The following is a 27,269-nucleotide window of genomic DNA, read 5'->3' on the forward strand; positions in this document are numbered from 1 at the left end:
CCCCGGGAACCTCCGGGAAGCGTCGACCGACGCGTCGAAACCTCCATGCTTCTGTCTCTCTTTCCGCCGACAGAACAGAGGGCTGTCAGGTGGACAGAGCTCGCGCATGTGCATGGAAATAAACGGCAATATGATATAAATGTATAGATTGTGTGTGTTTGTTTTGACTTACCGCGGTCCCTCTGTCCCAAATGCATCAAGCCAGCTGGTAAGAACTCTGCAATACGGCTGCGTTCACACATAGCGTTTTTTCCCCAATCGCCAGCGCCCTTTTCTCATTAAAAGCAATGGGAAGCGGCTGCAAGGCGCACAAAAGGTGGCCGCTCCCGAAAAGCGCTGCAGTCGGCATTTTTTTCGTCAGAGCTTTCAAAAGTTGAGAAATGTTCAACTTTTCAGGAAAGCGCCGGGTGACGTGAACCGCTTTTTCCAGCCGACCAATCGCGATGACAGAGACGCTGGCCGTTTCCCATAGCAACAACAAATGTGGAGAAACTGAAAGTGCCGGTGGAGAAATTGGACGTTGTAATAATTGAATTTCCGTTACCGCAACAGCGATCTTAAAGTCGAGATGAAATGAAAAATGCCTTTTTAACCCTTTTAGATCACATCCCCGGTCATACTGTGCACCTATTTAACAACATATGCCAAAAAAAATACAAAAAATCTATTTCTTTGTGTTCTTATATCAAAATTCAATCATGTTTTCTTCCTGTAAAACAAAATATGCCGTGTGCTTACGTAAGCGTGCCCATAACTAATTTCAACCAATAATATCATGACATCCACCCATCAATCAATCTGCAACTTTTAGCGCACAGAGCTAAGAGGCTAAGATTCATTAGTTAGCTAGCTAGCAACAGCATGGTACTTCGGTGTGTCTTCGGGTGTTATGACACACCCACTTTTCAACGTTCAAATCAAATTCCTCCCAACGTTATGTCCCGCCTGTCTTTCCTGTTTCACTCGGAAATACGTCACGATACGGAAGTTAGATACTCTCGAAATGCCGTTTCATCTCGACTTTAAAGGCAGTATGGATTATACTGGACATGTATTGGAAATATCTGGTAAGCCTTTGCTTGTTGCACAACACTGTTCTGTCTGCTAGAAGTGAACCAGCTGGTTAGTGAGCTAGCAGCTGCTCAGCTAACGTCAGGTGACGTTGCCGTGATCCGCTTTTTATTTCTCCTCACAAAAAGCGCTCCAGGCAGCGCTTTTTCCACATCAAAAAACGCTGTGTGAACGCAGCCTGTACATATCATCATTCTTAAGTTTCAAACATGTTGAATTAAAAACATCATCTGGCTAAAAACGTCTCATATCCCTTTTTCTTGAAAGACAGACTTCTGTGTTATGGTTAATATGCTGATTATGATCTGATTATAAGCCTATGCATATAATAGCTTAAGAACCACCACACAACTCAGTAAACACCTTGAAATGTCGACTTGATTGTGCTTTGAAGTTGTTATGGCTGATTCAGGCCTTTATTAAGGCAAGGGTTTCAGTATCTGTGACTGAAGTAAAATTAATTAATGATATTCCTAAAAGCTGGCAATACAACAACGCTCAGAATGAAGAAATAATTAATGCAAACTGAGCATAGGTTACGCTACAATGTTAACTTCACTTTGATCATTTTACGACAGCAGCGTAACGTTCATAGTTCGCCTATGGGTTTAACATATTGTTGAAAGTTCAAAACATATAAGCATATTAGCAAGTTATGGCATAAGATGGAACATGCTTAATAAGCAACGGTAACTTGCATGATGATCTGCGTCCCTTGTCGGTCATGATCGTTTGTTTTCGTGAACGGCCGAATGGTGCGTCGCTTTAAATGTTGCTGCCGCAAGGAATTGTGGGACGGCATTATTTCCTTTCCTTTCGTAAAGGATGGTCCAGTGTATCCTATGCTAAAGGAGCTAAGTAAGGAAGCATTGAAGCACCTTTCCTTAGCATTTAGAGAATTCGAACAGCTCTTATCATGGCTGCCACTTAGGTACTTCCGGGTCATTTCACTCAGTTAGGAACCTTCCTAAGCAAAAAAGACTATTCGACCGCAGCCCTACTTTCAACCACAATGGCTAACACAGTACCCGTGCTGGAGGGGCACCAAAACAGCCTAATGATCATCATGCACTCGCACGAATGCGACCACGTGAAATTTTAACTCGCACACTCTCAAAAAATGGTCGCATATGCGACCATTTTGGTCGCAGTCTAGAGCCCTGCACACACACACACACACACACTAACACGTCCCATTTGTGTTGAGTAAATGCCATTGCCTACAGGCCCGTGAAACCCATTCTGTAGTGTTAAAAAATACATCTTATTCCAGGTCTAGACTTAAAAATGCACAACACGCTCATACTATCTAATATGCACTTGAAAGTTCCGACACATTTTTTATGTATCCTACTTGGTAAATGAGAGCCGCTATCAGCAATATTCAAACTATGAAGAGTTCTTTCACATGACATCCCATCTCCTTTTCCCTTTGTTGTCACTTGACTTTCCGTCTGAGTGTTGCTTGTCAGTATCTAAGTGGCACTTAAAGCGCCGGGGAACGTGCTGCAATCAGTGTGGTGTCTCAGCACTTGATTGTGAAGGCTCTCTGAAGGTAATATGCAGTGGGATGTATTGAATGGAGGCCTAAACAGTGAATAGGTCTCATAACTAGTCTGCTCGCATACTTTGCCTCCCTTGAAACCTAAATAAATCAATACATGGAGTAGTATTATATTCTTCACATATTTGAGCTCGCTCTCCCAGATATATGAAATCTCATTACCTGCAAATAAATTACAATTCCAAACTCGTACTGCTGGTGTAAAATAACACAGACAAGGTTCCTCCACAGACAGAAATCCATACATTTGTATCACACTGGCAGCTGTTGCCATGGACGGGAATCAAAGTGGACTTTCTGGAAGAGCTGCCCGGAGTGATTCATACATCAACAGTAAATGCTTAACATTTTATGGCCATAAGGCTCTTTCTATAATTCATGGGCCTTTGCTCTTTTGATTGCATGTTGATCCTCTAGTTTATGTTGGCTTTCGATACAGTCAGACGCTCAAGAACTATCCGGAATACAGATCAATACATCTCGATGATATCAGTTCGACAGTGGAGTCTTAAGACTTTACTCGCAAAGTAAAGTGCTTTTCATCTTTATCGAAGGCTCTGTCCATTGAGACGGTTAAACTGTCTTACTGTCATTGCTGTGGTCAAATAAACGGAGAGAATATCCTATCCCCAAATGCCAGTCATCCATCTGCGTGTTCTCCAGCTGGCCTTCAGCTAGCCCGCTATCGATCTGGCAGCGTGTTAAACTGTCACCGTGGGGAAGGCTTAGAGCCACGCGCTTCTGAGGAGATAATCTTCCCGCTTTCCTCACAAATTGTGTTACCCAGGTATCTCTCCGCAGACGTCCCCGCCCCTCGGGGCCGTCGTTGACATTTTCCCTCTCAGCGGGAAGTGTACCCGCTTCATCGCAGCCGCGGCGATGGCCTCGTCGGTCTCCTCTCTCCCATAGATTCCGCTTTGTGCCAAGAAAGGCTAATTGCCATCGTTTCAGGGTCAGCAATTCAAAGGGGTGCCATTTTTCAAAGAAAGCGTCCTTTTGTCGGCTTCCTCGGTGCGTGTTTGGGCGTGCGTGCCAGCTCACGCGTGCAGCTGTGAGCTATTGTGGCCGCTTACGGCGCGGCTGAGCGCGGATGCTGGGACTGATGGAGTTCAGCCCGATCCCATTCTGCTAAAATAGCCTCTAGTGTAACCTATTGTTCCATCGGCGGCCAGGAAGAGTGACAGCAGCGTGTTGGAGGTTAAATAAATGTGCCGCCTTTAAAAGAAAGTGTAGCCGTTACAATCCCAGACTCATTTGCAGCTTCCCAGCAAACACTTTAATGTTGAATAGATGTTGATACAACAGCCTGCACCAACCTGCGTAATTATAGAGCCAAATTGAAAGTTAAGACGACGTTTGTAGTCGTCCATAGCTGCTACCTGCATGGTTTTGTGAAATCAGGACCTAAATATCTTTCTGGTATCAGCTGAAAACAGTTTCCAAAGCTGGGAGGGATGGAGGGGATGTCGTCCTGCATGTCTAGCCCGTACAAAGGGATGGCCGGCATGTTTGCCCGGGGGAATCATTATACCCCAATCAACAATAAGCCTCATCTCGCCATAACCCACCTGCCTGCCAAGCTGCCTGCCAGCCCACTAGCCGGTCCGTGCTAAGTGTGTGGTGATAACACTGTAATCAGGCAGCCCACTGCCCCATGGGGTGTTAAATAGAGCGGCTCGCAATAAGTCTGATGAAATCTGCTCCCACTGGGCTCCACTCGCAGCCAAGTCAGACACACAGGCACACTCATATTCCTACAGCACATGCATGCACACACACGATCCCAGACGTATATGGCGCGCATAGCCTCACACACTCACACACATGCACACATATACTACACACACACTGCACATAAAGAAATGTCAAAACATTTAGGTTGAAGTGCATTGTGATGCAGCACAAGCAAATTAAACCCATTAGAATCATAGATACACTTTTCTTACAGGATAATCATCAGCTAACATCATCAGAGAAATGACCTTCAATTTAAAATCTTGCCATTATCTATACAGTTGTTCCATAAAGTACTTAATCCCCTAATTTATTGCATATTGTGTTTGTTATATCATGCTATAATTATTATATTTATGCACTGACATTGTGCTTACAATGTGCTCATGAGGCACTATAATGCCTTGTAGTGTAACCAGATTCTCTGCTGGGGCTGTACCCAAGTGAGCAAAAGACACCGGACGGCAAATATAAAAGCTTTGATGAACTGGATATAGGTTGGATCACTATTGTGTTAGATCAATCAGCAATAGAGAGTAGCAAAACAGACATTTATTTATACGATAATGTCACAGATTATTCCTACATTACTTAAATTAAAATTAAGATAAATTAAAGTATTCTTCATCTTGATCCTCACATTTCAAGTCAGCAGACAATGGACGACCACAGGAGGAGGACAGGTAGAGAACTACATCAGAGCATCCAACAGAAATAATGACTTTGTTGCTGCTGTCATCAGACTGGGGTCGACAGCTGCTGTAACCTGTGCTGAACCTGTTGTACAGACTCATTTCCATTAGCGGAGCGGGACTGTTCGTGACAGGGGAAGTCATCAAAAGCCACTCTAGCTGCTGTCTCCGCACGCCGTCGAGGCCTTGTTAGCATTTTAGCATCGTATTGATTGTGATGTGTAGCCCGAGGCTGCCTGTGCCCTTGCTTGTACTGTAGCAGAATCAAGAGAGAGGGAAAGTTTTGTCGGTTTGAATCTCCAGACCGACTGGGAACATTTTTGCTGGGGAAGTGAACCAGACGTGCTTTCCCTTCCCTCAACAATTGCTGCCAATACGCCGCTGAACAAGGCAGTAACTCCCCACCTAGCTTAGTGGCTAACAGTGGAAGACTGGTTGTGTAGTTCCAATATGTGTGTTTGTGTGTGTAAATGCGCTGGTATACGTACAATGAAGGCAAACTTAGCCAAAATTGAACCACTTTAGAACATGTCACAGCATATAAATGTATAAATAATATAAATGTATACTCACCTTGCCTCACTAGTGGCCTTGCATGAAGATTAAAGAGGTAACTGTAACTTAAACTGGAAGTAGCGGTGATAGCATGACCATGAGATGCTAGCATGGAAATATAAACAGAGATGTCAACCAGAAAAGGAAATGGAGACGCTTTCCCACAAGGCAACACCACAAATCATGCTACATGTATATTTTTGAAAAATTGCAGATGGGCTGGTGTGCAAATAACAAATAACCAGGTCACACTGTGGAGGCCAAAGCCAACATGGCGCTTCATGTTCTCCACTAACGTTTTGTTGGTACAAACCTGCTGAATTGAGCTTCTGTAGCAGGTATGCCGCCAGCTTAATCCTCCCTCCCTGCAGCTACTGCCCCAGGCTCCACTGTGGTAAATAACAATGTGTTCTTAGTCAAATTGTTAAGCTTCACCAGGAGCAACAGGCTCAGATTCACTCCAGCAAAGGGATATTGTTGCATTGTTTTGCATGTTTCATATAATTCACACAACAGTTTGTGATGATTGTGATGAGTCGTTCCAGGAATTCTTGTATAAGGATCTGTATAGGAGAGAGAGAGAATAGTCCCATCTATTTAAAGAGCTGTACAGTGAGTAGGGACTGTATGGGTGTATTGTGGAAGTAGTCATGTAAGCTTTGACCCAGTGTGGGTGCCTGGTAGAGTTCTACTCCACTGACAGCTCCCACATTATAAATATACTCATAAAGGTAAAAGGGTCAGAATAATACATACAGCATGGAGGGGATATGTATAATTCACTGCAGGTCCTGTAACCCCATTAGGGTTGAAAGTGTTTTTCCCATATCGGTCCAGAACCAGAGGGGTGTGTGTGTGTGTTTGCATGCACGTGTATGAGTGTGTGCATGTGTTTTTTGTGCTATTGTTTGGTGAGCGCTTCTTTAATGTGATCACTTGAATGGGCCAGGTGGAGGACATATGTGGCCACCTCTCTTTCTCTTTCTCTCTCTGTCTCTCTCTCTCTCTGCTCAGGCTTTGATTCAGGGTTTATATATAGCCTAGTTGTGTGGTAGTTGTACGCTGGCTGTCTCCAAAGCGACCAACTTCTCACTTCCCACACAATGACGCAAACAAAAAAGCATCTGTGGAGAGGGGGAATGACAACATGCAATCATAGCAGCACTAAATTGCAATCTAATCTGATTACTTCAATGCAAAGTGGGCGACGTGTTTTCATTAACATCTACACATTGGTATTAATAGGGCCGAGGCACGTGCTGCGTGTGTGTTTGTACTGTTGAACCTCAACTCATTATTTGACTTGGTATTGACTTTTTCCTCTCACATTGTAGCAATTTTGGTAGATGCACAACTGCATATTTTCTAGGATTAGGCTATAATTAAAGGTGCTACATGTAGCATTTTTACACATCAATATATCATTGTCAAATTAATTGTTATTCCAACAAGATTCAGTTTTCAATTCAGTATTCAATTTTATTTTATGCAATATCAAGATGTGCAATGTGCAGAGCTTGATGTTTTGTTCTCACTGTTTTACAAATAACAGGATATTTCTACATCTCTTGTATGTAAATTTAGGTCTTTCTCTAAATGTGGGGTCAGTGCTATGATCTCAAGTATAATTTGTGCTTATGGCCTTTCACAATGTCTTTCAGTCCTTTAGATATTGGACTGAAAGTAGACACACAGGTAATAGGGGAAAGGAAACTGTCTATAGGGCATGGATTCAACACATTATGACGTTCAACCTTGTAAGCCTTATCCAGACTTGTTTTCAACTTTTTTTTAATTATACTCCCTTTCAGTTCCCTTTCAGAGAAGGTAAATGACATGAAAAATATAAGAATTCTTTCCTGTCTGACATAAATACAAGAGATCTAGAAATAGGGACCATTTGCTAAAGACCACTATTAACACCCATCCTACACATGTTTTGTCTTTTTCACCAGATGGAAATTATATGTGTCACAACTGTGTGAAGTGCAGTGCAATGATTACGACAGCTATTTTTTGCCATCCACACACTGGAAAGAAATTTAATGTGAAAGGCACCATTGCATGCAATACAAAATATGTAGTAGCCACAGGCCTCTCATTCTCCTGTTTTCTCTTCTCTGTCGGCTGTCGGGGTTTGGGTTTGCCCACCATTTTATTTCTTTAATTCAGTTTTCCTATCTGCCTATGCAGATGACCTGATTGTCCTAATTGGGGATGAGCAGGACGCTGGGGCGGTGCACATCTGTCTTAGGACTTATGCGAAGGCTTCTTCTGCCAGGGTCAACTGGGGGAAGAGTGAGACTGCAGTGTGGGGCTCTCCTCCACAGCTACCAGGTGGTCACCAGTGGGAAAAGACAGGACTCGAGGGTGGCAGCCTTTTGGCTCCAGGTAGCTCCGAAACTGTTATACAGGACTAACATCTGCTGGAGAGAACCAGCATGTGCACTGCTGCAGAAGGCTGGCGGTTTAGAGCTGGGCCATCAGCTTTTCCTGATGGAATTGGAGGAATTGGACACCGTAGATCTCTCAGGATTTTACACATCTGTCCTGAGGGCCTGGTGCCTGCTGAGGCATACACGTGTGAAGGGGGTAGTGCTTGAATTGTGGGTATGGGAATTGTGTTCCATAAGCCAGTGTTTGGTGCCTAGTGGTGCGTTCTGCCACCCTAAGACAACGTCTTATGAGAGGAGGCATTGCCAAGCTGGAACATCCGCTACCTCCTGTCACGGGAGGTTGGAAAACCCCCCAAGAGTCTGGCCAACAGACTGGACTGAACCCCTCCAGCTGAGGCTGCTGGTGGGGTTCAAGTGCTGGGTTCTCTGCTGGATGCCTGGTGATGCCGCAGAAGGGAGAGGTCACTGAGCTTCCTCTACTGAAGGTAACAGATGAAACTGGGGGCTGGTAGGAGGAAGGGAGGCTGCTGTCTTTCTCTACTCCGAGCCTGGGGCAGTTTGGGCAGGCAGGAGGTGAAGGTGTATGCAGTATGTGTTAAGGTCAGGATCCTCAGCGTCTTGACGGACACAAGTGAGAGTGACGGACACAGTACCTCCTGCCACAAGTGGCAGGAGGTACTGGGTGAGGAGGGTGCTGCAGGGCTTAGGTGGAGAGTCTTTTGCAAGCTGCCACTTCCTAAGAAGTCAGGGGATCTGCAGTGGAGGAGAGTACATGGGGCCCTGGCAAAAAAAACACTTCTTGGCCCTGCTGGATCTGGGGGTGGGAGATGGGTGTCCTTTCTGTGGAATCAGAAACTGTCTTGAAAATGTCTTCTTGCAACATCAATGGGTTACATGTGTTCTGGACATGTTAAGTGTCCAGTGTGACAGGCTGGGGTCTCTGGGGTCTGACTGTATTTAAATGTTGACTGTACATGTGAGGGCTGCCAGCACTGTAAATATGTGTGTGTGTGTGGATAGGGTTTGGTGATTTTTTTTAAAGCTGATTTTAGTTATGTCCTCTGTCGGTTGTGAGATGTTTCATTAAAGAACGTCAAAAGTGAAAGTCTCTCTCTCTCTGTTTTTGTCTCTCTTCCTCTGCAGATTGAAGACATTGTCACCCTCATCCAGGATGAGACAGAAGGTGTGCCCATCAGAACTGTCAAGAGCTTCATGACCAAAATCCCCAGTGTTGTCACAGGTAAGAAATGGTTAGAGGGGGACAGAGAGAGACTAAGACAGGTTGACAGTGACATAATGACACAAACTGTAAAAGTGCATCATTGATGGACACTAGTTGAGGCCAGGTGAATTGAGAAATGGATGAAAGACGAAAGGAGAGCATGTGAAAAGCACAGAGACAAGAGCTGAGATGTTGCATAGCCCCCTGACAGCTGGTAAGACTGGAGACCTTGAGAAACCGCATTGTTTCTGCAGAAATCTCTCAGGCTTGTTTCCCACACTGCAAAAAATAGCTATCTTAACAAGCCAATTAGTCTGGTATTGAGTCCTAAAATCTTGTTTGAATTAAAACAAGTGAAAAACTCTGCCAATAGGGTGAGATAATTCTGCTTGTTTCCGATGAAATGTGTCCTATTTCGAGAATTTTCCTCAATCAAGTTTTGAAATTAGGTGGATCGATGCATTCCAGGAGTTATTTTGTGATGAACTGTTGTAATGAACTGTTTTGATGGACCCACTTTCCCTCAACCTGCCTGACAACCCCCAGAGAAAGGGCGTGAACTTGTTGCATCCAGCTGTGGGTTATATGTGTAGGTGAGAGAGCAACAGAGCTTAGCAGAGTAGGAGTTTTTCCGGTGAGAAAAAGTGAGTCGCACCTCTTACTTAAAACGCAACATGTCTTGCAGCTGCACTGCATTCTGGTCTATTGAGGCTCCTGTTGGTGGAGAAATTGGTCTCTCTGCCTCTTCTATGATGGATTTCCCTGTAAGATTGTTGAACATCAGTACAACATTTTTAGTCTAGAAAGAAGCCCTCGCTCCTTGATTCTGAGGGACTGACACCAAAACCTGATGTTTTCCCTGGCTAAATAAAGGTTAAAATCTTTGAAATGAAAACAAAAACACTTCCACCAGTTCCACCCGACAGGTAGGGATTGATGTCAGCCGCCTCGCCCGCTGTCTGGTGGTCCCTTCGATCGTCGGCCTTAATCACTTTAGCAGGCTGGTGCCGCAGCAGCCGGCGATGACACAGCCCAAACAAATGACGGAGGGAAGAAGAAGGGCTATTACAACTGTTCGTTTCTCGCCACCCCCCCCCCCCCCCACACACACACCCCCCCGCGCTCGTGGAAAATGCATCACCTTGATATGCCATAAGCAGAGCGTATCGATAAACACAATTACTACAGCGGCGGGCGGGTCTCGAATGTGTGCAGCTGAGCGCCGAGGGCCAGGAAGCTAATGAATGATGGAGAATTAAACACCGCCTCTCTCGGGACTCGCACATGAAGCGGAGGGGGAGCGCAGATGAGATGCTGCTCTATTCTCCTACGCTGCAGAAAATGACGAGCTTGGCATGGGATTTTATTTTGTATCCAGACTTATCAAGCTTATTCCAGGATGTTTTCAGTCAAATTATCTCACTGCACTGGCAGAAATGTAACTGTTTTTTTGGAGAATGTGACTTTTTTCTGTGTAATAACTCAAGTTTGTTTTCCAACACTGCAAAAAATACCAATTTTAAACAAGTCATGTAGTCTAGTGTGGCTGGGCTGAGATAATTCCACTTATTTCCACTTGACATGAATCAACTTAATTTTCTTGAAACCATCAAAATGATCTGCCAATGCATATAATTTGACTACAAATATCCTGAAAAAAGGTTGATAAGTCAAGGTATAAGATAAAATTACTTGCCAAACTTGTAATTTTTTCCAGTGTATCTACAACTCTTCCTTCTCTTCTTGCTGTTTTTTTCCTTTTTTCAGCCTGGTATTCTCTCCGTCGTTCCCTCTCTTTGTTTTGATTTGAATCTATGTGGGAAGACATGGAAAATATACATTATTAACATGCATTTAGCCCGAGAGGATGGCACAAGAAAGTAGTAATAAAAACACTTAATCCCACTGTGGCGATCCTCCTTTTCTCTTTCGCTGCCTCTCTCTATCTCTCTCATTTTCTCTCCATCTTCCTCTGTTTCTAAACCCATCGATCGCCCTTTTGTTCTACTTTCCCCCCCTGTCTCCCCCATTATTTCTTTCTCTCGCTTACCGTCTTTCTCAGTGTCTGTCTCCTCCAATTCCTCTGGTGCGCACCAACTTGCAAGACAGAGGAAGAGATAGAAAGGAGAGAAGAGAGAGGGGGGTGGGGGGGGTGGGATAGCTTCATATGAGATAAACACTATCTGCTGTTTCATGAAATCTGTAAACTCTAGCACTCCCTTGGTGACTGTAAGCTAAAAGTCTGGTGTACGACAGTCATTTTCCTTTCTCTGTCTGACCTGATTACAGGTACCGATATTGTACAGTGGATGATGAAGAACCTGGCCATTGAGGATCCAGGTAGGTCCTGCACTTTGCTGAACATACTGTAGTTATCGTGTTCAAGACAGCAGCTTCCCAGCTTCAACAGCTGAAATCCTCCAGTATTTACTTAATGTCAAACAAGAAGGAATCTGGATGCTTGAACATAAAAGGGCCAAGATTCTACCTGATATTGTATTTCAAACAAGGCTAAGGAACTTCATTTCTTACATAAAATATATCCTGCCAATTCACTTATTTCCAAATCAGATAGTCACATCTCATTAACCTCCTGTAAACATAACAGGGAAACCATTACACACCTCTTTTTGATTGTGAAATGTCCAAAACATTTTGGTCCGAACTTGGATGTAATTTATTTCATGCCGTCAGTAATGCTGTCTATTCCTTTAGTCTCAAAGATGTTATTTGTTATTATGAAAATTCTGCTGATCTTGAATATGTGGTAAACCTTATCCTTTTGATTGCTACATATAACTTTATCCACAAATTCTCTAAATATCCTCCTATTCTCTTGCATTTTGTAGTAGAACTGAAATCTCTACTAGATTCTAAAATCACTCTCTTTCATAGAGGATAACAAAAGCAAAAAGCTATTAAAATATTATGATTTAAACTGGTTTTGATTATCAGATCATATTCATATATGTAAAGAAATGCGTGCAAAAATATGTACAGACTCATATACACAGAATGTACAGAAACAGTACGTACATATCAGAAACTGGTCAAGCTGATCTATAGGTTAGTCCCGAGTGGAGCAATGCAAAAAAAGTAGTCCAGGATAGTTTGTACATAGAGTGCAGCCGTCCTGCTTCAGGTTGGCTGAGACTGGGACAGGTGTGGCAGGAAGCATTGTCCAGTCTGATGGCTGTCAGCATAAAAGACCGTCTAAAGCGCTCCATGTTAGACCTTGAGGGGTAAGACCGCCTGAAGCTGCTCCATAGCTGCGTCAGCTCACCATGGAGGGGGTGATGCAGTCTAAGGATGCGTTCACACCAAGAACGTTTGGAGCGGCTTATTTGAACTCTGGAGCGTTTACCCTTTTAGTTTGGTTGGGTTTGGCAGGTGAGAACATGCAGTACCATTCAAACTTGGGTGGCACCAAATAACCACACCAAGACGCTTAAAAGTGCAGGTCTCAGTTCTAACCTAGCATTTCAAAATATATCACTGATGCATTGCTATTGACAAAAAATGATCTCCAGTGTGTCTTTCAAGCTTTGATTAAGGGTTTATATTTTTGCAAAAACAGACTATTTGATCGTACACTTAGGTGTAAGTCTGTCTGCAAGGGATTCATTTGAACCAGGGGTGGAGCTGCAGCTCCTCCAGGGTGGCCGGCCGTCAGGACACTTGGCCAGACACTTCCTCAACTAATCCTGGCAATCTGGAGAGAAAACCAAGGGTCAAAGATTAAGATCACTGATCCGTCAGAAAACAGACAGAATGTTTGATGGATAGATTTCTGTCCATTGGGTTGTTTTGGAATGTGAACATAGTGGGCGTTAAAAGTGATACAGTATAAATTCAATTAAAAAGTGACTGGCAAACCTACAATCATCCCAACATTATATCAGGCTTTCTCCGTTTTATCTTTGTTTTTGTTTGTTCATTAATTATAGCGTTCTCCAAGGTCTCGGTGTTTGCCGCCACTTTTCCCAAAACAAACCTAGGAACGCCTCCTCTAATTCTAATTGGGTAAATGGAAAGTGATGAAGCCCTCTGTCCAGAAAACAAACTGTGTGTGTGTGTGTGTGTGTGAGGCTTACGTTGGGACAGCTGATTGCTGATCTCAGGGTTGCAGAGGAGGATCTCGCTGGTGACGTAGAAGGGGAGGGAACCAGTCACCATGGTGTATAGCACCACACCCAGCTGCCACACCGTGAATGGCTCTGCCCTGTACGACTGATGTTCGTACCATTCTGGCGGGATATACAAATGGGTACCTAGAATAGAGAGAGAGATGGAGGGAAAGATGTTGAAGGGTTGTTCTCCTTGAAAGCAATTATTTAGAGATTGAACGAGCGAAGAGCAGGAATAGCAGCCAGGCGTACCGCAGCAGGTGGTGTAGTTTCCCTCCCTCAGGATGCAGCCGCAGCCAAAATCAATGACCCTGAATCGAGGGCCATCAGTTTCCACCAGAAGGTTTTCCAATTTGATGTCGCGGTGCAACAACCCTTTAGCATGGATCTCCACTAACGCATCCACCAGCAGCCTCATGGGTGGGGAGCAACTCTGAGGCAGTGTGTCCCCCAGAATTTTATTCTTGTCAGGATTGAAAAGCCTCTGAAGCAACATTCAGACATCATGAAGCCTGGAAATGGAGAGAGAACATAATACCAACTACAAGAAGTGACCACAAAATGCAAGGCTTTATGGGTATAAGGAGACAGATGTTGATATCTGATATCCAGCAGTTCCTTCTTACTTGGAAAGCTAAGCGTAACAAAATGAAGGCAAACCACAGTCTGGACTGATGCTCATATTCAGCTATTTCTTCATGTGTTCTTAACTGGTCTGAACAGCAGAGAGGGTAAATTACAGCAAAGAGTGCAGACAAGTCCATCATGCTTAGCTACAGTTACAGGAACTCCCCCCGCTCTCTGCAACACAGCAAACTTTTGAACCATGGATCAGACCAAAGAAAACTAACTGTAGGTGTGATCGCACCCTAAAATTCTCATTTGAAACCAGGACTAATGAAATTCTTTTAGGTGGGTTGGCAGCCCTTAAGCCAGGGTGACCCAGCCGAGCTGGGGAAACTCTGCTCTGTGGGACTGCTACCATGTCCTGGACTGCTCCTCTGGGGAACACCACACACACAGCCGTCCAGACATCCATCCACCCACCTACCTTAGCTTCACGCTCCTGCAGGACGCCCCCGCTGGCATTGAGGTAATCACTGAGGTCCATGCAGGGGAACGGTCTCTCCAGAACCAGGATCAGCTCCTGGTCCAGATCATACCAATCCAACAGAGCTACGGCTGTGGTTTGGCCAAGTGATCCTGGTCCTGCTGCCACCTTCATCAACAGGACCACCTCCAGGGGAAGATCACACATCTTCCCATTCTGGATCTAAATAAACATACAGAGTGCAATGGGGTGGATGAAAAGAGAAGCAGATTAGCCTGTGCAAGCTGATAAAAGCAAGAACAATGAAACCTTTCTGTAAACACATATATATACAGAACGCTTATGTTTCCAGATCCAATCCAAGCTGCTCTTGTTTGGTTCTATAAGTTCCAATGAGTTTAAGAAGAGTAAGTAACAGGAATGTTTGGGGTTTTGTACTCAAGACACTGTGAGGTGCTTCAGATAGAAGCAGCTTTAAGACTGACTGAGGTTGTGTATACACATTATCCTCATACACAATATAAGAGTCAGCAACGTAGGAAAGTCAAAGAAATGTTCAGCATTTAAATGATCACAACAAAATCACTCACCACAGTTGTGCGGAACACGTTTTTGCTGGGAATGTGTTTGATCACCACCTACAGGACAGAAAAACAAATGCATTAGCTCAGCACTTACAGAGCATATAGTGAACAGTAAATTGTGTGTGTAAGACTTACAGGGAAATAGTCATTTCTTTGGTAGCCGCAATGGACAGATCCGAATCCTCCCTCGCCCAGCGGCCCCAGCTCCTCGTATTTGGCCTCAAATTCAGCTAACATTACACACACACACATATATGTTTTACTATACTTCCATTGATTCATTCCCTAATCCCTAACCCCAAACTTTAACCCTCACCACTACATGCCTAACCTTAACCCTTCCTATCTTGAAGCTATAATCCTAGTTCTAACCTCAACCCTAAACTCAAAGGCCAAAGTAACACCTTAACACCTTGTTAACTATCTATGGGCTGACCTCTGCTGTTAGTTTGGCCACTGTCAACTGAGGTGGTTCCCCTCCTCTTCTTCTTCTTCGTTTCTTCTCTGCTTTTGTCAGAGCCAGCCTTCCTTTTGTTCCTCCTCTTCCTGTCATCGTCTGTCGGGAGGTTGCAGGGTGCTGTGTGCCTGTCGGTTTCCGCTGCGATGGCACGGTTGACTACGAATGAGAAAAAAACCCATGGAGCCATTACCCTGCAGGTGGTGAATCGTTGTAGAGGAGTATGAACTGGCCTTTCTATCAGGTCAAGACACGGGTCCCAGATTACAAACACCTTATCAGGCTGAGAGAAACAGCCAAACAGCAGGAATCAGAGCTATAACTTGAGGTACTAACCTGGAATTAGTCCCCACCCTACCTGATAAATCATATGGATTAACATTTATGAGGGACAGCAAGTTTTTGCTAGGATTTCATACTCACCAAGGTTGGTCCAAGAGGTGAAAGTGGGTAGAGACTTCACCGGCTTCGCTGATTGACTCAACATGTTGTGGTTGAGTTAAAATAGGTAAATTGAATGTAAAGCTTGTATTTCTCTCAGTTTGTCACAAGGTTTTCTGCTTTGCTGTGGCTGGAATGTGGCAACCTGAACTGACTGACTGTCTTGGATTCTGTGCTCAACTGTGTCAACATAGAGCTGACAGAATGTCCATTAACTGTTCCTTATCAATCCATAAAATAAAAAGTTTCAAAATAAACAATACAATAACATACATATTTCAAAATGAAAAATAATGTTTGGTGCAATTTGATTAACAACCCAGAGATTTCAGTTGTCATTTCATATTTGTTAGTTTCACCAACTTCACCAACAAAACCTTTGTTTACAAGGCCTGTCAGTTGCCAAACCGCCACAACATGCAATGGCTGATCATGTAAATGGCAGAGTCAGCTGACTGGGTAGCAGGCTTACTATATCACACTACACTACTACTACTACAGTAGTACTACAGTATTTTGTAGCCAGATTCTCTTCCAAGAGGTAAAAAAAACACATTTGGCACACTTTGGGTACTTTGGGTATCCAAGTGGCCAAAAAGGAAAGGCTGCTTGGGCCTATCCTCACTAAAACATTTGTAGAATTTATGTGCTTTATTACATTTCTATCTACTTTGGTACAGTTGCTGTCAAGGAGTTGCTGAATGGATTCAGAGCATCTCTGTGCATGGGATCCTTGCTATCATGGTGTTATCCACTGTCTAATTTAGAAGAAATTTTAGGCGAGGATACAAATTTAAATTTCTCCTTTGGTTTATCTGAGTTTACTCTGGCATAGTAACAGGCACAAGCTTACTGACACTGGGAGTAAATTCTCTAGGTTCTTATCTATCCATAGAGGTCAAGGTGATGCATATAGATCTGATAGTTGTGGAGCTATTCTTGATTGATTAAGACCACTTATGCAAATCAAGTCAGTCGCAATTTTCCAATTGGAATACCTAGTTCCACCATTGCTATCAAAGCAGCGCAGGACAGAGAGCAGACTGTGATCTCTCCACTGTAGCTGAGCCAGAGGCCAGGAGATCAAGCATTATTCCAATAATCCTCCAAAGTACATATTAATTAGGTCAAACGTGCTAAAAGTCTCCTGTCAGGTGTCGCAAAATGCTTGTGCACACAGGTTAGTAGATCAGAATCTGCACTTTTTATGCACACAACTGCATTAGCGCCACTGCAAATGCTTAGTAAATACAGCCATCAGTGTCCTTGCATGGAAATTGGATTTCAGCTGCATAATGGATTATGCAGTACAATACTTTGGTACAGTATGGGGTAACTCTATGATTGACAGCAGTCCACAGATTATGCAGTCACCTTAAAGTAATACCTGTTTCTCTACTCTCTATCACCAATTGATTTAACATAATAGTGATTCCGCCTATAGCCAGTTCATGAAAGCTTTTACATTTGCGGTTTTAAACACTCTGGGGCGAATTCACAAAAGGATTGTGCGGCTTTTGCTGACGCTAAACCTGTGCAAATAAGACAGAAAGAAACCGTGTAATTCACAAAGCACTCGCAAAGGGTGAAATGCACCGCTAACTGCGCTGCCACGCAAATAGCGTCTCAGTGCTCCTGTGCTATTTGCACGTATTTAAATTAGGTAATATGCATACATTTGGCGCAAAATTGGCCCCTTTCTATGCAAATGAGCCTCATTGCAAAAACAGTCCAATTCACAAAGGTCGGCGCTAATTGCCACACGCAGTTAGAGTGAAATTATTATCGTTTTCAGAGAGTTGGTGGTAACTGAAGTGCATTTATAAGGGGTGTCACGCCCAGACTTTATCACTTGTTGATTTAACTGAGAATTGAATTTAATTGACCTTGCAAATGTCTCTGCAACAATTCCACCTTTGTGTGACCTAAAATATAAAATTGTCTGTAAATACAGTCTGTAAATAATATTTTGACATCATTATTATTATAGAACTTTAACACAGATTGCTTCACAAACAAAAGCAAATAAATCAGTACAACCAAACAATCAATACAACTCAATTTCTCACTGAAAATATTTTCACTTATCTCACTAGTCAGCACAGTGGGCTTTATTTTGGCCTAAAGATTCAGCACCATGGACAGCCCCGCTCAAACTCATTTATTACCTCCGCCGAGGAGGTTATGTTTTCGGTGCGTTTGTTTGTGTGTTTGTTTGTCTGTCTGCAGGATTACGGAAAAACTACTGGCCCGATTTTCATGAAACTTGGTGGAAGGGTGTAGCATGGGCCAAGGAAGAACCCATTCAATTTTGGAGTGGATCCGTGTTGGTTGCGCTTGCACATTTGCATATCATAGAAGACTGGCCTTGGCGGAGGTCTGCGCTCTCCGAGTGCCCTTCTAGTTTATTTTGGGATGCAGTGAGATGCAGTGACAAACAAAGGATGCAGTGACAGGATGCAATTGTGCCATGAAAAATAAATGAATAAAGCTCCCCTACATTCTCCTTTGTTCTATGCTTCAAATCATGCCATCTTCTTTTGCAGTCTGAAGGTGCGTTTGGAAACACCAACAGCACTGACAGACTGGGATATTAAATCCCAAATATGGTTTCTCGCAGTCCCGGTTAAATTTCTTGCCTGAAGTTTTGAGGAATGCCACTGCACCTCGTCCGTCAGGACTTGCAGCTCGCAGTCTAAAAACATTTTTCTCTAAGGCAACATTTATACTTTGCCACATTGGTAATTGCAATCAGACGCAAAACAGGGGCAAATTGCACTCAGTTGCAACAGGTTATGGGCGTGTTTGCGCTGGCATATCATTAGCGCAATATCTTTTGTGAATTGGTCCTTGAGACGGAGCAAATAGCGGTTGCAAATGATACGCAATTCATGGTGCTATTAGCGGCCGCAATCCATTCTTTGTGAATTCGCCCCTCTGTGTCTGGTAGGTCTTTCCTGGGAAAAAATCCTATGGTGGACAGGAAGTGATGTGATTTATGTTTCCGGTTTGTTTGGAATAAATAGAAGAAGAACTGGGTAGTTAGCATGAGCAGCGATAGCTGCCATGGCTGAACAGACAAAGAAACTCAAACTTCATCAACAGGAAAAAGACGTCACAGTACTGGACACACTGTTTGATTGACAGGTGATCTCTGGGAAGTGCAGTACAGAAACACCACAGCAATGAGTGCTTGGCTGCAAAATAAAGAAAACAAGGACACTGAGGATTACCACTTTAATTGTGGCTAATTTCCATGGAGTTCAAAAAGTGTTGTTTAGTGAGGCTGTATAACCTGAGGCATGGTGGTGGGAGAGCAGTGTGCTTTACTGGTACAAAAGCTCACAGCCTGGACACTGGGTCGATCACTGAGTCATCCGCATACGCCCCAGTGTGCCAAGCTACCGCAGGGCAGAATGCTGCATCCTACACCTGAAATCCCATGAGGATACAAAAGGCTGCGTCTAGTGTCTAAATATACAGTATACTCTAGTGACTGATAGATGACTAACTCTCCAGAGTTAATGTATGACCAAATATTGACCTTTGATGATGTTAACACATGAATGTACTTAAAGTGAGAGAAAGTTTGTAGTTTTGCATCACAGTCATGTCTTGATCCAAAATCTGAATTTCATGAGTGTACAGTAAAAGGAGTGACTTTCATTTCATTTTTGCCACCGCGTTCATGCCATACTTACATGACTGGTAATATGTGGACTGCTGTGATCTCTTCCTGTCCTGCTTCTTTCACAGCTGAAGCCATGCACATTGGGAGCCTCATCGCAGCTCAGGGCTACTTCTTCCCCATCTCCGACCATGTCCTTTCCCTCAAAGACGACGGGACCTTCTACCGCTTTCAGGTGAGCAGGAGCACAGATGATCAGCTAAGACTGGAGACAACGAGGAGATCAAAGGGGTGACAGTAGTGTGATTAACATAAACAAATGAGAGCATCGGTGAGAAAATTGGCAGAATTTTACATTGTGTGCCGCCGGGTCAGATTTGGCGGGAAATCTGCTGGATTGCTTTACGGCACAAAACAGGAACTTTATTTGTCCTTCATTTTCCCTAAAATGGCTTCACTGTTAATAATCCTTAATGAAACCAATGGCCATTTCTGGCTGGAAGCTTGTAGCTAGCGGTACCACTAGGTTTTAATTGGACAAAGTCTAAGGGAAGTCGAAGGACGAATGTAGAAATGAATAGAATGCTAGCAATGCTAACAAGCCATCTGAAGGTCATGTTGCCTCAACTTGAACAAGAGTTTGGTAAATATCTAAAATTCACAATGTCAGGGTATCTCTTTAATATCACAGATAAAGATGCAACTTCAGGAAGAATCTATGTCAACACATAGATGGTATTTAAAGCCAGACTTTCACATAAATTGGTTCTTTATTGTAAATGGATTATAGTCTTTCTCCCATAAGTGCAAATTGCCTTGTGCCTTTCCTAACATGGACGTAAACCCAAACTAATCCCTTCTCTATCCCACATTAGTGTGAGAGATACTGTCCAGCTGTATTAATCTGATTGACTGCAGGGACTCTTACATGCATAAAGACTCCAATCAGCCATTCAGGATTACGTGTTCCGTTATGGAATTACACCAGACCGATCTTGATCTCCGTGACATAAGCCCCTGTCCGCTCTCTACAGCTCCTTCAGTTCTACATTGGGATGCCATGACCCTATTAAAAATGAATGGTGATCCGTTGAAATATTCATCAGGCGAGGAGTGCAGGTCTGTTCTGGGCTGAGGAGAGGGCTACTGAAAGGCTGACAGACAGACCTTTAGCAAAAATGCCGACATTTTCCTCCTCCTTCACTGTTGCACAGATAAGGCAATGGCAATAAAGCCACAGATTAATTATGTCAGACTGTTTTATCCTGTAATTGTTAATTAAAAAGTGGAAATGATGTTTTCGAAATCCCTCGGCAGGGAACGGTGAAAGGCGGCGCGCGCTGAGATTACAATGATCTCCGTGTAGCATCTTCTCCTTTCCTATTCAGCGAGTCTTGTTGGAGGGCTGAATCTCCACTGGAGCTGGAGGAGCCGTTTAATTAAAGCAGACAACAGTGCACGCCACCGTGCTTTGACCTTAGTTCTCCTCCTTCAAAGTGAAGTAGAAGAGGAGACGAGGAGGAGGAGGAGGGCGGCTGTTTGGAATAGCAGAAAAGCCTCGTAGATAATCACCATTCATTAGCATTTAATTTCGCTGGAAATTACTTTTAGCGCGAGACAAAGAGAAACACAGATGAAAAATCAAAACAATTAACATCAGTGCGAGATTTGTAATATCTCCACGCCGCTCTCCTTATTGAAACAACTGTAGACGCTTCTAAAAATGTGATTCAAGACCAGTGTGAAAAAGTTCTGTCTAATAACAATTCTATCAGTATCTGTTCTTCGCCGGCTGGCTTTATTGTTCTATTTCCTATTGTTTGTTTTGCTGCTTTCATCATCTCTCTGTTTTTTTTTTTTCACGGTGTCGCTGCAGTCCTCCCACGCCTCTGCAGCACCCTGGGATGCCGCTCAACGGGGGGAAAAGTTTGGCTCTTCGTCGGGAGCCGGCTTTTCTGAATCCTTTCAACCCCGGCAATAACAAATATTTTCGATTGCTCGGTTAGGGGCGCGGGGCAATCTGTATGCTGCTGTGTCTCGGTGGCAAAAACAAACAGCTCTCGTAAAGGTCACCCTCATCACTCTTGTTTTTCAGAGAAGCCTCCAAGTATAAGGTTCCCTGCCAAGTTTTGACATTCCAATATTTTGGTATTTCGTATAGGAGTGGTGCAGAGGTTCAGGGCTCATCTGTGCAGGGGAAATACTAACCGCTGGTTGATCCCGCCTCTATCTGCTCTCACCTCCTCCTTTTGATCCTCCTCAGGCACCATACTTCTGGCCGTCCAACTGTTGGGAGCCTGAGAACACAGACTACGGTAAGAGCCTGAATTTGAATTGTAGTTTTTCCCAGCAGAAATGTATCATGCTGTGGTAAATAGTTCCTGCATTTGTGCTTCAGCGTCCCAGCTAACTGTGTGACTTTGGTTTTAAGGAGGAATACTTAGTGATAAAAAAGGGATTGTTATTCTGATCCTGATTTGGATAGCCAATGCGAAATAAGTCATATTTTTACTGTAGCACAAAATGACCATAATATATCTGCAGGGGTTTAATAGGGTTGTTGATCAATACCGGTGACTCAAGCTGAGATTTTAGACTTTTAAAACTCGCTTTCTGGCCCGTACTCTGTTTTGGAACACAAACTCCCCACCGATTGGAAGTTCAAGATACTCCCAACTCCCTAAATGTGACAAGTGGTGAGGAAAAATAACCCATTAAAAATTTAAAATGTATCCATTTAACATTAAGGTTATTTTAAGAGCCCCCGTTTTTCTACAAACCTTAGTAAACATCACTGGACTCAAACAAGTATGACCAAAATACCATGCATAGGCACATTACACTTCACTCTATACACTTTATACCTGCACGCCATCCAACTACATCATAGTTCACAGCACTTGAGAGAATCCTTTTCTACAAGTCTGTTATTTATTGAGCAGTATCTAATTAATAAAAGGTGGTAAACATATTATTGTGAAAAGTTTAACTTTAACTATGAATCTTCACAGCTCAGTTGCAAATTTTCACACGACTCCCACAATGCTCTTCTCTATACTGTAAAGATTCTCTAATTGTTCACAGATTCACGGATATGTCACAGTAGACCAATATATCGGTTTGTATCAGGCCGATATTGGCCTTGTCATTTTCATTGCACATTTTATTTATTCATTTAATTGTACAATTTTGTTTTTGTAAATTAGGCTAACTCTTCATTTGAAGGCCTAATGTAATCCCACTTTCCCTACCTTTGAACAGATGAATTGGGTCACCCTGCCTTAAAGAGCTGCTAACCTTAAAAGAATTTCATTAGTCTGGCTTTCAAAGAGTTTTAGTGTCCCATGATGGTCTAAATCCTGTTTCAGAGGATTTTCTACCCTGACAAGAATACAATTTTGGGAGAAACACTGAATAGTTGTAGTTTTTTGGCATGAAAATGATCAAATTTGAAGGCATTGAATATCGGCACAAAATATTGGCTATTGGCAACCTCAGTCTACAAATATCGGTATTATATGGACCTTCTGAATCCTACTTGGCAGTGTAAGCACAGTATGTATGTCAAGTTAGATCTGAATAGGAAGACAAATAACCTCCCACCAATCTGTGCAGCACACCCTGTACCCGCCACTCTAGAGGGGACCATTAGATTGGATTAGTCCAGGACCGCTCCACGTCCTGCCTCTCAGCCTATCACTGAGGCGTGGAGATCAGGGCGGAGTGCTCCTTCACACTCCCTCTGCTAATCCTAAAGCGACACATAGATGGACAGGGAGCCTCCGAAACCGATCACACTCTCATACCAGGAGAGGTGAGGCAGGTACATGGGGGAGGATGAGGGATGAGTGGAGGGAGAGGAGAGGGATTTGTATGGGTGTACTGATAAAACCCTGTCTGAGATTCTCCCTCTCTCTCTCTCTCTCTCAGCTATCTACCTGTGCAAGCGGACCATGCAGAACAAGACCAGGCTGGAGCTGGCAGATTACGAGGCGGTGGGTGCCGGCGTGTTCCTCTAACCCATTACTTCTTATTATTGATCTGTATGTCAAGCTCGGGGCGGCAAAACAACCTCTTAAAGGTCAGAGTGGTGCGTGTCTGTGATGACATGAGATCTAAATTGCATCTCTAGTGCAGGTTTCAAATTCCACAACTCTGTGAAAAGGCGAAACATGTTTTTTTTTTTTTGTGAAGAGCGCCGGTCGCAGCATTATCACCTCGTCTCTTCCTTCTCTCGAACAGGAGAACCTCGCCAGGCTGCAGAGAGCCTTTGCCAGGAAGTGGGAGTTTATCTTCATGCAGGCTGAGGCCCAGGTCAAGTAAGTGTGCGCTTCCGTCGCCATGGCAACACGCGAAGCTACAGTGCACACGGCGACGTCAATCACACCTGAAGTATGAAAGGCAAATAATGTGATCTCAGTGTGAGATCCTGCCTCATGAACAATGGGTGCTTTCCTACTTGGATTCCATTAACCCCCCTGTAATGGAGTCTCATACAATGCAGCCTATCCACTGTGATTGGTGTGTGTGTGTGTGTGTGTGTGTGGGGGGGGGGGGGGCTCTAGTGCTTTATGTTTCTAAGGGGTGATGATACAGAAAGAATTTTTCAAAGGAATGGTGATGGACAATATCCGGATAGTAAGCGGGAGAATAGGGACAGAAATGGGACATAAGTCGCAACATGGAAAATTTTTGATTATTGATTATCACTCTTGGCCAAACTGTCCATCTACACTGCTTCAAGTTGACGCTTGTGTGCGCCGTAGCCTTTTAAGCGAAGCCTTCTTAATCCGAGCTTCGCCCCTGTTAAACACTGATGGATATCCTCGTCTTTATAATCCCCCCCCCCCCGACTGCCTCTCCTCCTTCTTTATCCCTTCTTCCCGATTCATCTGCCTCATCCGGTGCGGTGCAGGCGGGAAATGCCGGCGAGATTTTTCTTAACAGCGACCGCTCTCATTTGCAGGATCGACAGGAAAAAGGATAAAACCGAGAGGAAGATCCTTGACAGCCAGGAGAGGGCCTTCTGGGACGTCCACAGACCCGTGGTAAGCCTCTCTCGGCGTGTTCGTGAGCGCACGTTTGCCCACGCAGCTTCTATCCCCGCTCTCTCTCTCCTGTCGTTTCTTGTCTCTCTCGAATGTTTACTGTAAAATAAGGCAGAAATGCCACGGGAAGAAGACTTAAAAACAGCAGTGCTGACTGTAATGATGTCTTTATGTTCATGCGCTCCCCAGCCCGGATGCGTCAACACCACAGAGATGGACATCCGGAAGTGTCGACGCATGAAGAATCCTCACAGAGTTAAGAAGGTATCAGCTCCAATGGCATGGATTCCAAAACTATATATACCCAAGGCACTCTTCGAAAGTAAAAAAAATCTAATTCTATTGCTAAAAATAAAGGCTTTTTTTTAGCTTTTGCACACAAAAGAAGAGTGAAGAACAGACAAATGGTTTGGAGAAGCACAAAGCAAGGACGCACGTTGTCCCCTCTCAAACTACAATATGTAACCAATTTGAAAAACAAATGTTGACGGAAATTCATTACAAATACAGACGACTCCAATTTCAGAAATGTTAATAATTTGTAAGCGGTGGTCGTAAGTAGGCGAATAACTTCAGCGCTCTTCCGTAATGAGATTTACTTTCATGCTAGCGATAATTCAGAGTATGTGCCAGTTTTTGAAATGGTGGATGTCTCATTTTGAAATGGATCCCTTTCATTTCGCAGTATAATGTGCGTTGTAGCTTTCCTGGCCGCTGTTTGCACGCCTCATCTGACAGGAAAATAATAAAGCGCGCATTCTCTCTCTCTCTTTCTCTTTTCGCCTCTCCCGCTTCTCCTCTCTCATCGTCTTCAAACCGTCCAGTCAGTGTATGGCTTGGCGGAGGAGGCAACGCAGTCCCAGAGCCCCATACACACTCCCTCGCACCACTGCAGGAAAGGCACCAAGGAGGATGTGGAGAAAGAGGTACTGAGCGGTCCCACTGTGTGTAGTGTTAAACAGTTTGGTGAAATGATGAGCTCTAGTTCAGTATGACATTTACTCCACCAATATTTGAGCTAAACCCTCGGGGAAATTATGAATTCTGTTCATAGGGAATTTAAAATTTTGTTGCAAGGAAGCCTTCTGGAGTTTAAAGGTGCTGCTTGTAGCATTTTAACACAATCATTACCACATTAATTTTGAGACATTAGTATAATTTCTGTAAACAAACGAGACCATCGGCGAGAAGATTGTCAGCCTCTACCAGCCTCTACGCTGCATTTTACATTGTGGAACACCAGGTCAAATGTGGAGGGAAATCTGCTGGATCACTTTATGGCACAAAACAGGGTACAACTATGAATTTGACGTTTAAAAATGCTACACTTTCTCTCTTCTCGCCCTCCTCCAGATCTTATTCCTGCACACCCAGCTAGATCGTCACTGTATGAAGATGTCTAAGGTCGCTGACAGGTACAGGAAACCGCTGTCTGCTGCACTAAAAATACTGCACACCCTTGAAAGAACGCGTCCAATTTTTATCTCATCAATCTGCACATTATGTTAGCCGAGGTAGGGGACATCAGCATTTCTTATAAAGAGGCCGCCTGCCTGGCTTCCCATCTGCTGCACTCCCTCTCTGGCCATCTCTAATCACACAAACCTGATTTCCACTAACCGCTGTGGTGTTCCCTCTGCTGTACCTGTGGTAGAGCAGTGGCAGCTGGAGGTAATTTTGGTTTTGGTACCCCATCTGTCCCTGTTGGGGTTCCAGTTTGACATCTGGAGATAGAATATTAGTATGAAAAAAGACATTGGCCCTGTAACTGTTTTGGGGGTGAACTGGGCTAAGAACAGATTTTTATGGCACAGCAAAGATATCCAATGCTGAAAACCTGAGTAAATAAAACACCATAATGGAAGTTTAGACATTCGTATTTGTCCATAGCTGCTACCTGCATCGTTTTGTGAAATCAAGACCTAAGTATCTTTCTGATATCAGTTCAAAACAGTTCCTAAAGCTGTTTTAATATGAATTTTTACTGTCATAATATCAGATTTTGAAAATTTGTACTCATTTGGTTTGACGTTGAACTTGGTCTCCTCCTGCATATCGCCGTCTGTCAAATTCTTGCTGGGAAGATTTTATCAAAATATAGTTCTACCAAACTCAAACCAAAACAATATCAAATGGAGTACCAAAGCCAAATGTATACCGTTTATATTTTAGGTCGCATTTTCTTTAGCGGTGGTGGTAATCGTCTTGTTTGTAGAGGGCCACCACATGTGAATTATACAGGAGAAACACACCGCTGTCACACATCTCCCAGCATTCAGAAGCACTCACCTTGGTCTCTAAACTGATTAAATGCTGATGTGAAGTCCTGGCACGCCTCCTCTAGCTCCCACTCCTCTACACACCTTGACCTCTAGCTTCATTAGAGACCCGATCCAGCCTCAGACGCACACAACAGCCCTCCTGTCGACGCTTCATGTGTGTTAGTGTGTGTGTACGCATGTGTGCCGCTCCTCCGTTCCCCCCGTGTGGCCGACAGAGTTCGCTTCCCTGCCAATCCCGCTCTCTGATCAGTCAGCCAGGACAGCCATTACTCCCCAGCAGAGCAGAGAAGCTGCGATTACCGCTGGCTGCGATGTTGGACCCTTTACCCTCCTAACTTCACATGGAGCTGGCTTTAATTGGCGGCTCACAGAGCGGAAACGTCCGGGGGATCGAGCCAAACACCGCATGAAACTACA

At 43.8% G+C, this 27,269-nt stretch overlaps 1 protein-coding gene across 1 annotated transcript in view; it reads left to right on the plus strand.

Annotated features, from left to right (window-relative positions):
* The window catches only part of LOC139917775 (regulator of G-protein signaling 6), an 86,022-nt gene that overhangs the window by 47,519 nt on the left and 11,234 nt on the right, over window positions 1-27,269 (plus strand). The window contains exons 2-11 of the mRNA XM_071906964.2: window positions 9,156-9,252; window positions 11,524-11,574; window positions 19,651-19,757; window positions 21,786-21,837; window positions 23,453-23,517; window positions 23,765-23,841; window positions 24,489-24,570; window positions 24,760-24,834; window positions 25,395-25,496; window positions 25,924-25,985. Coding sequence (XP_071763065.2) covers window positions 9,156-9,252; window positions 11,524-11,574; window positions 19,651-19,757; window positions 21,786-21,837; window positions 23,453-23,517; window positions 23,765-23,841; window positions 24,489-24,570; window positions 24,760-24,834; window positions 25,395-25,496; window positions 25,924-25,985 — 770 coding nt within the window. The remainder of the gene's footprint in view (window positions 1-9,155; window positions 9,253-11,523; window positions 11,575-19,650; window positions 19,758-21,785; window positions 21,838-23,452; window positions 23,518-23,764; window positions 23,842-24,488; window positions 24,571-24,759; window positions 24,835-25,394; window positions 25,497-25,923; window positions 25,986-27,269) is intronic.

This window comes from Centroberyx gerrardi, chromosome 18 (genome assembly GCF_048128805.1).
Source record: "Centroberyx gerrardi isolate f3 chromosome 18, fCenGer3.hap1.cur.20231027, whole genome shotgun sequence".
Taxonomy (NCBI): Eukaryota; Metazoa; Chordata; class Actinopteri; order Beryciformes; family Berycidae; genus Centroberyx; species Centroberyx gerrardi.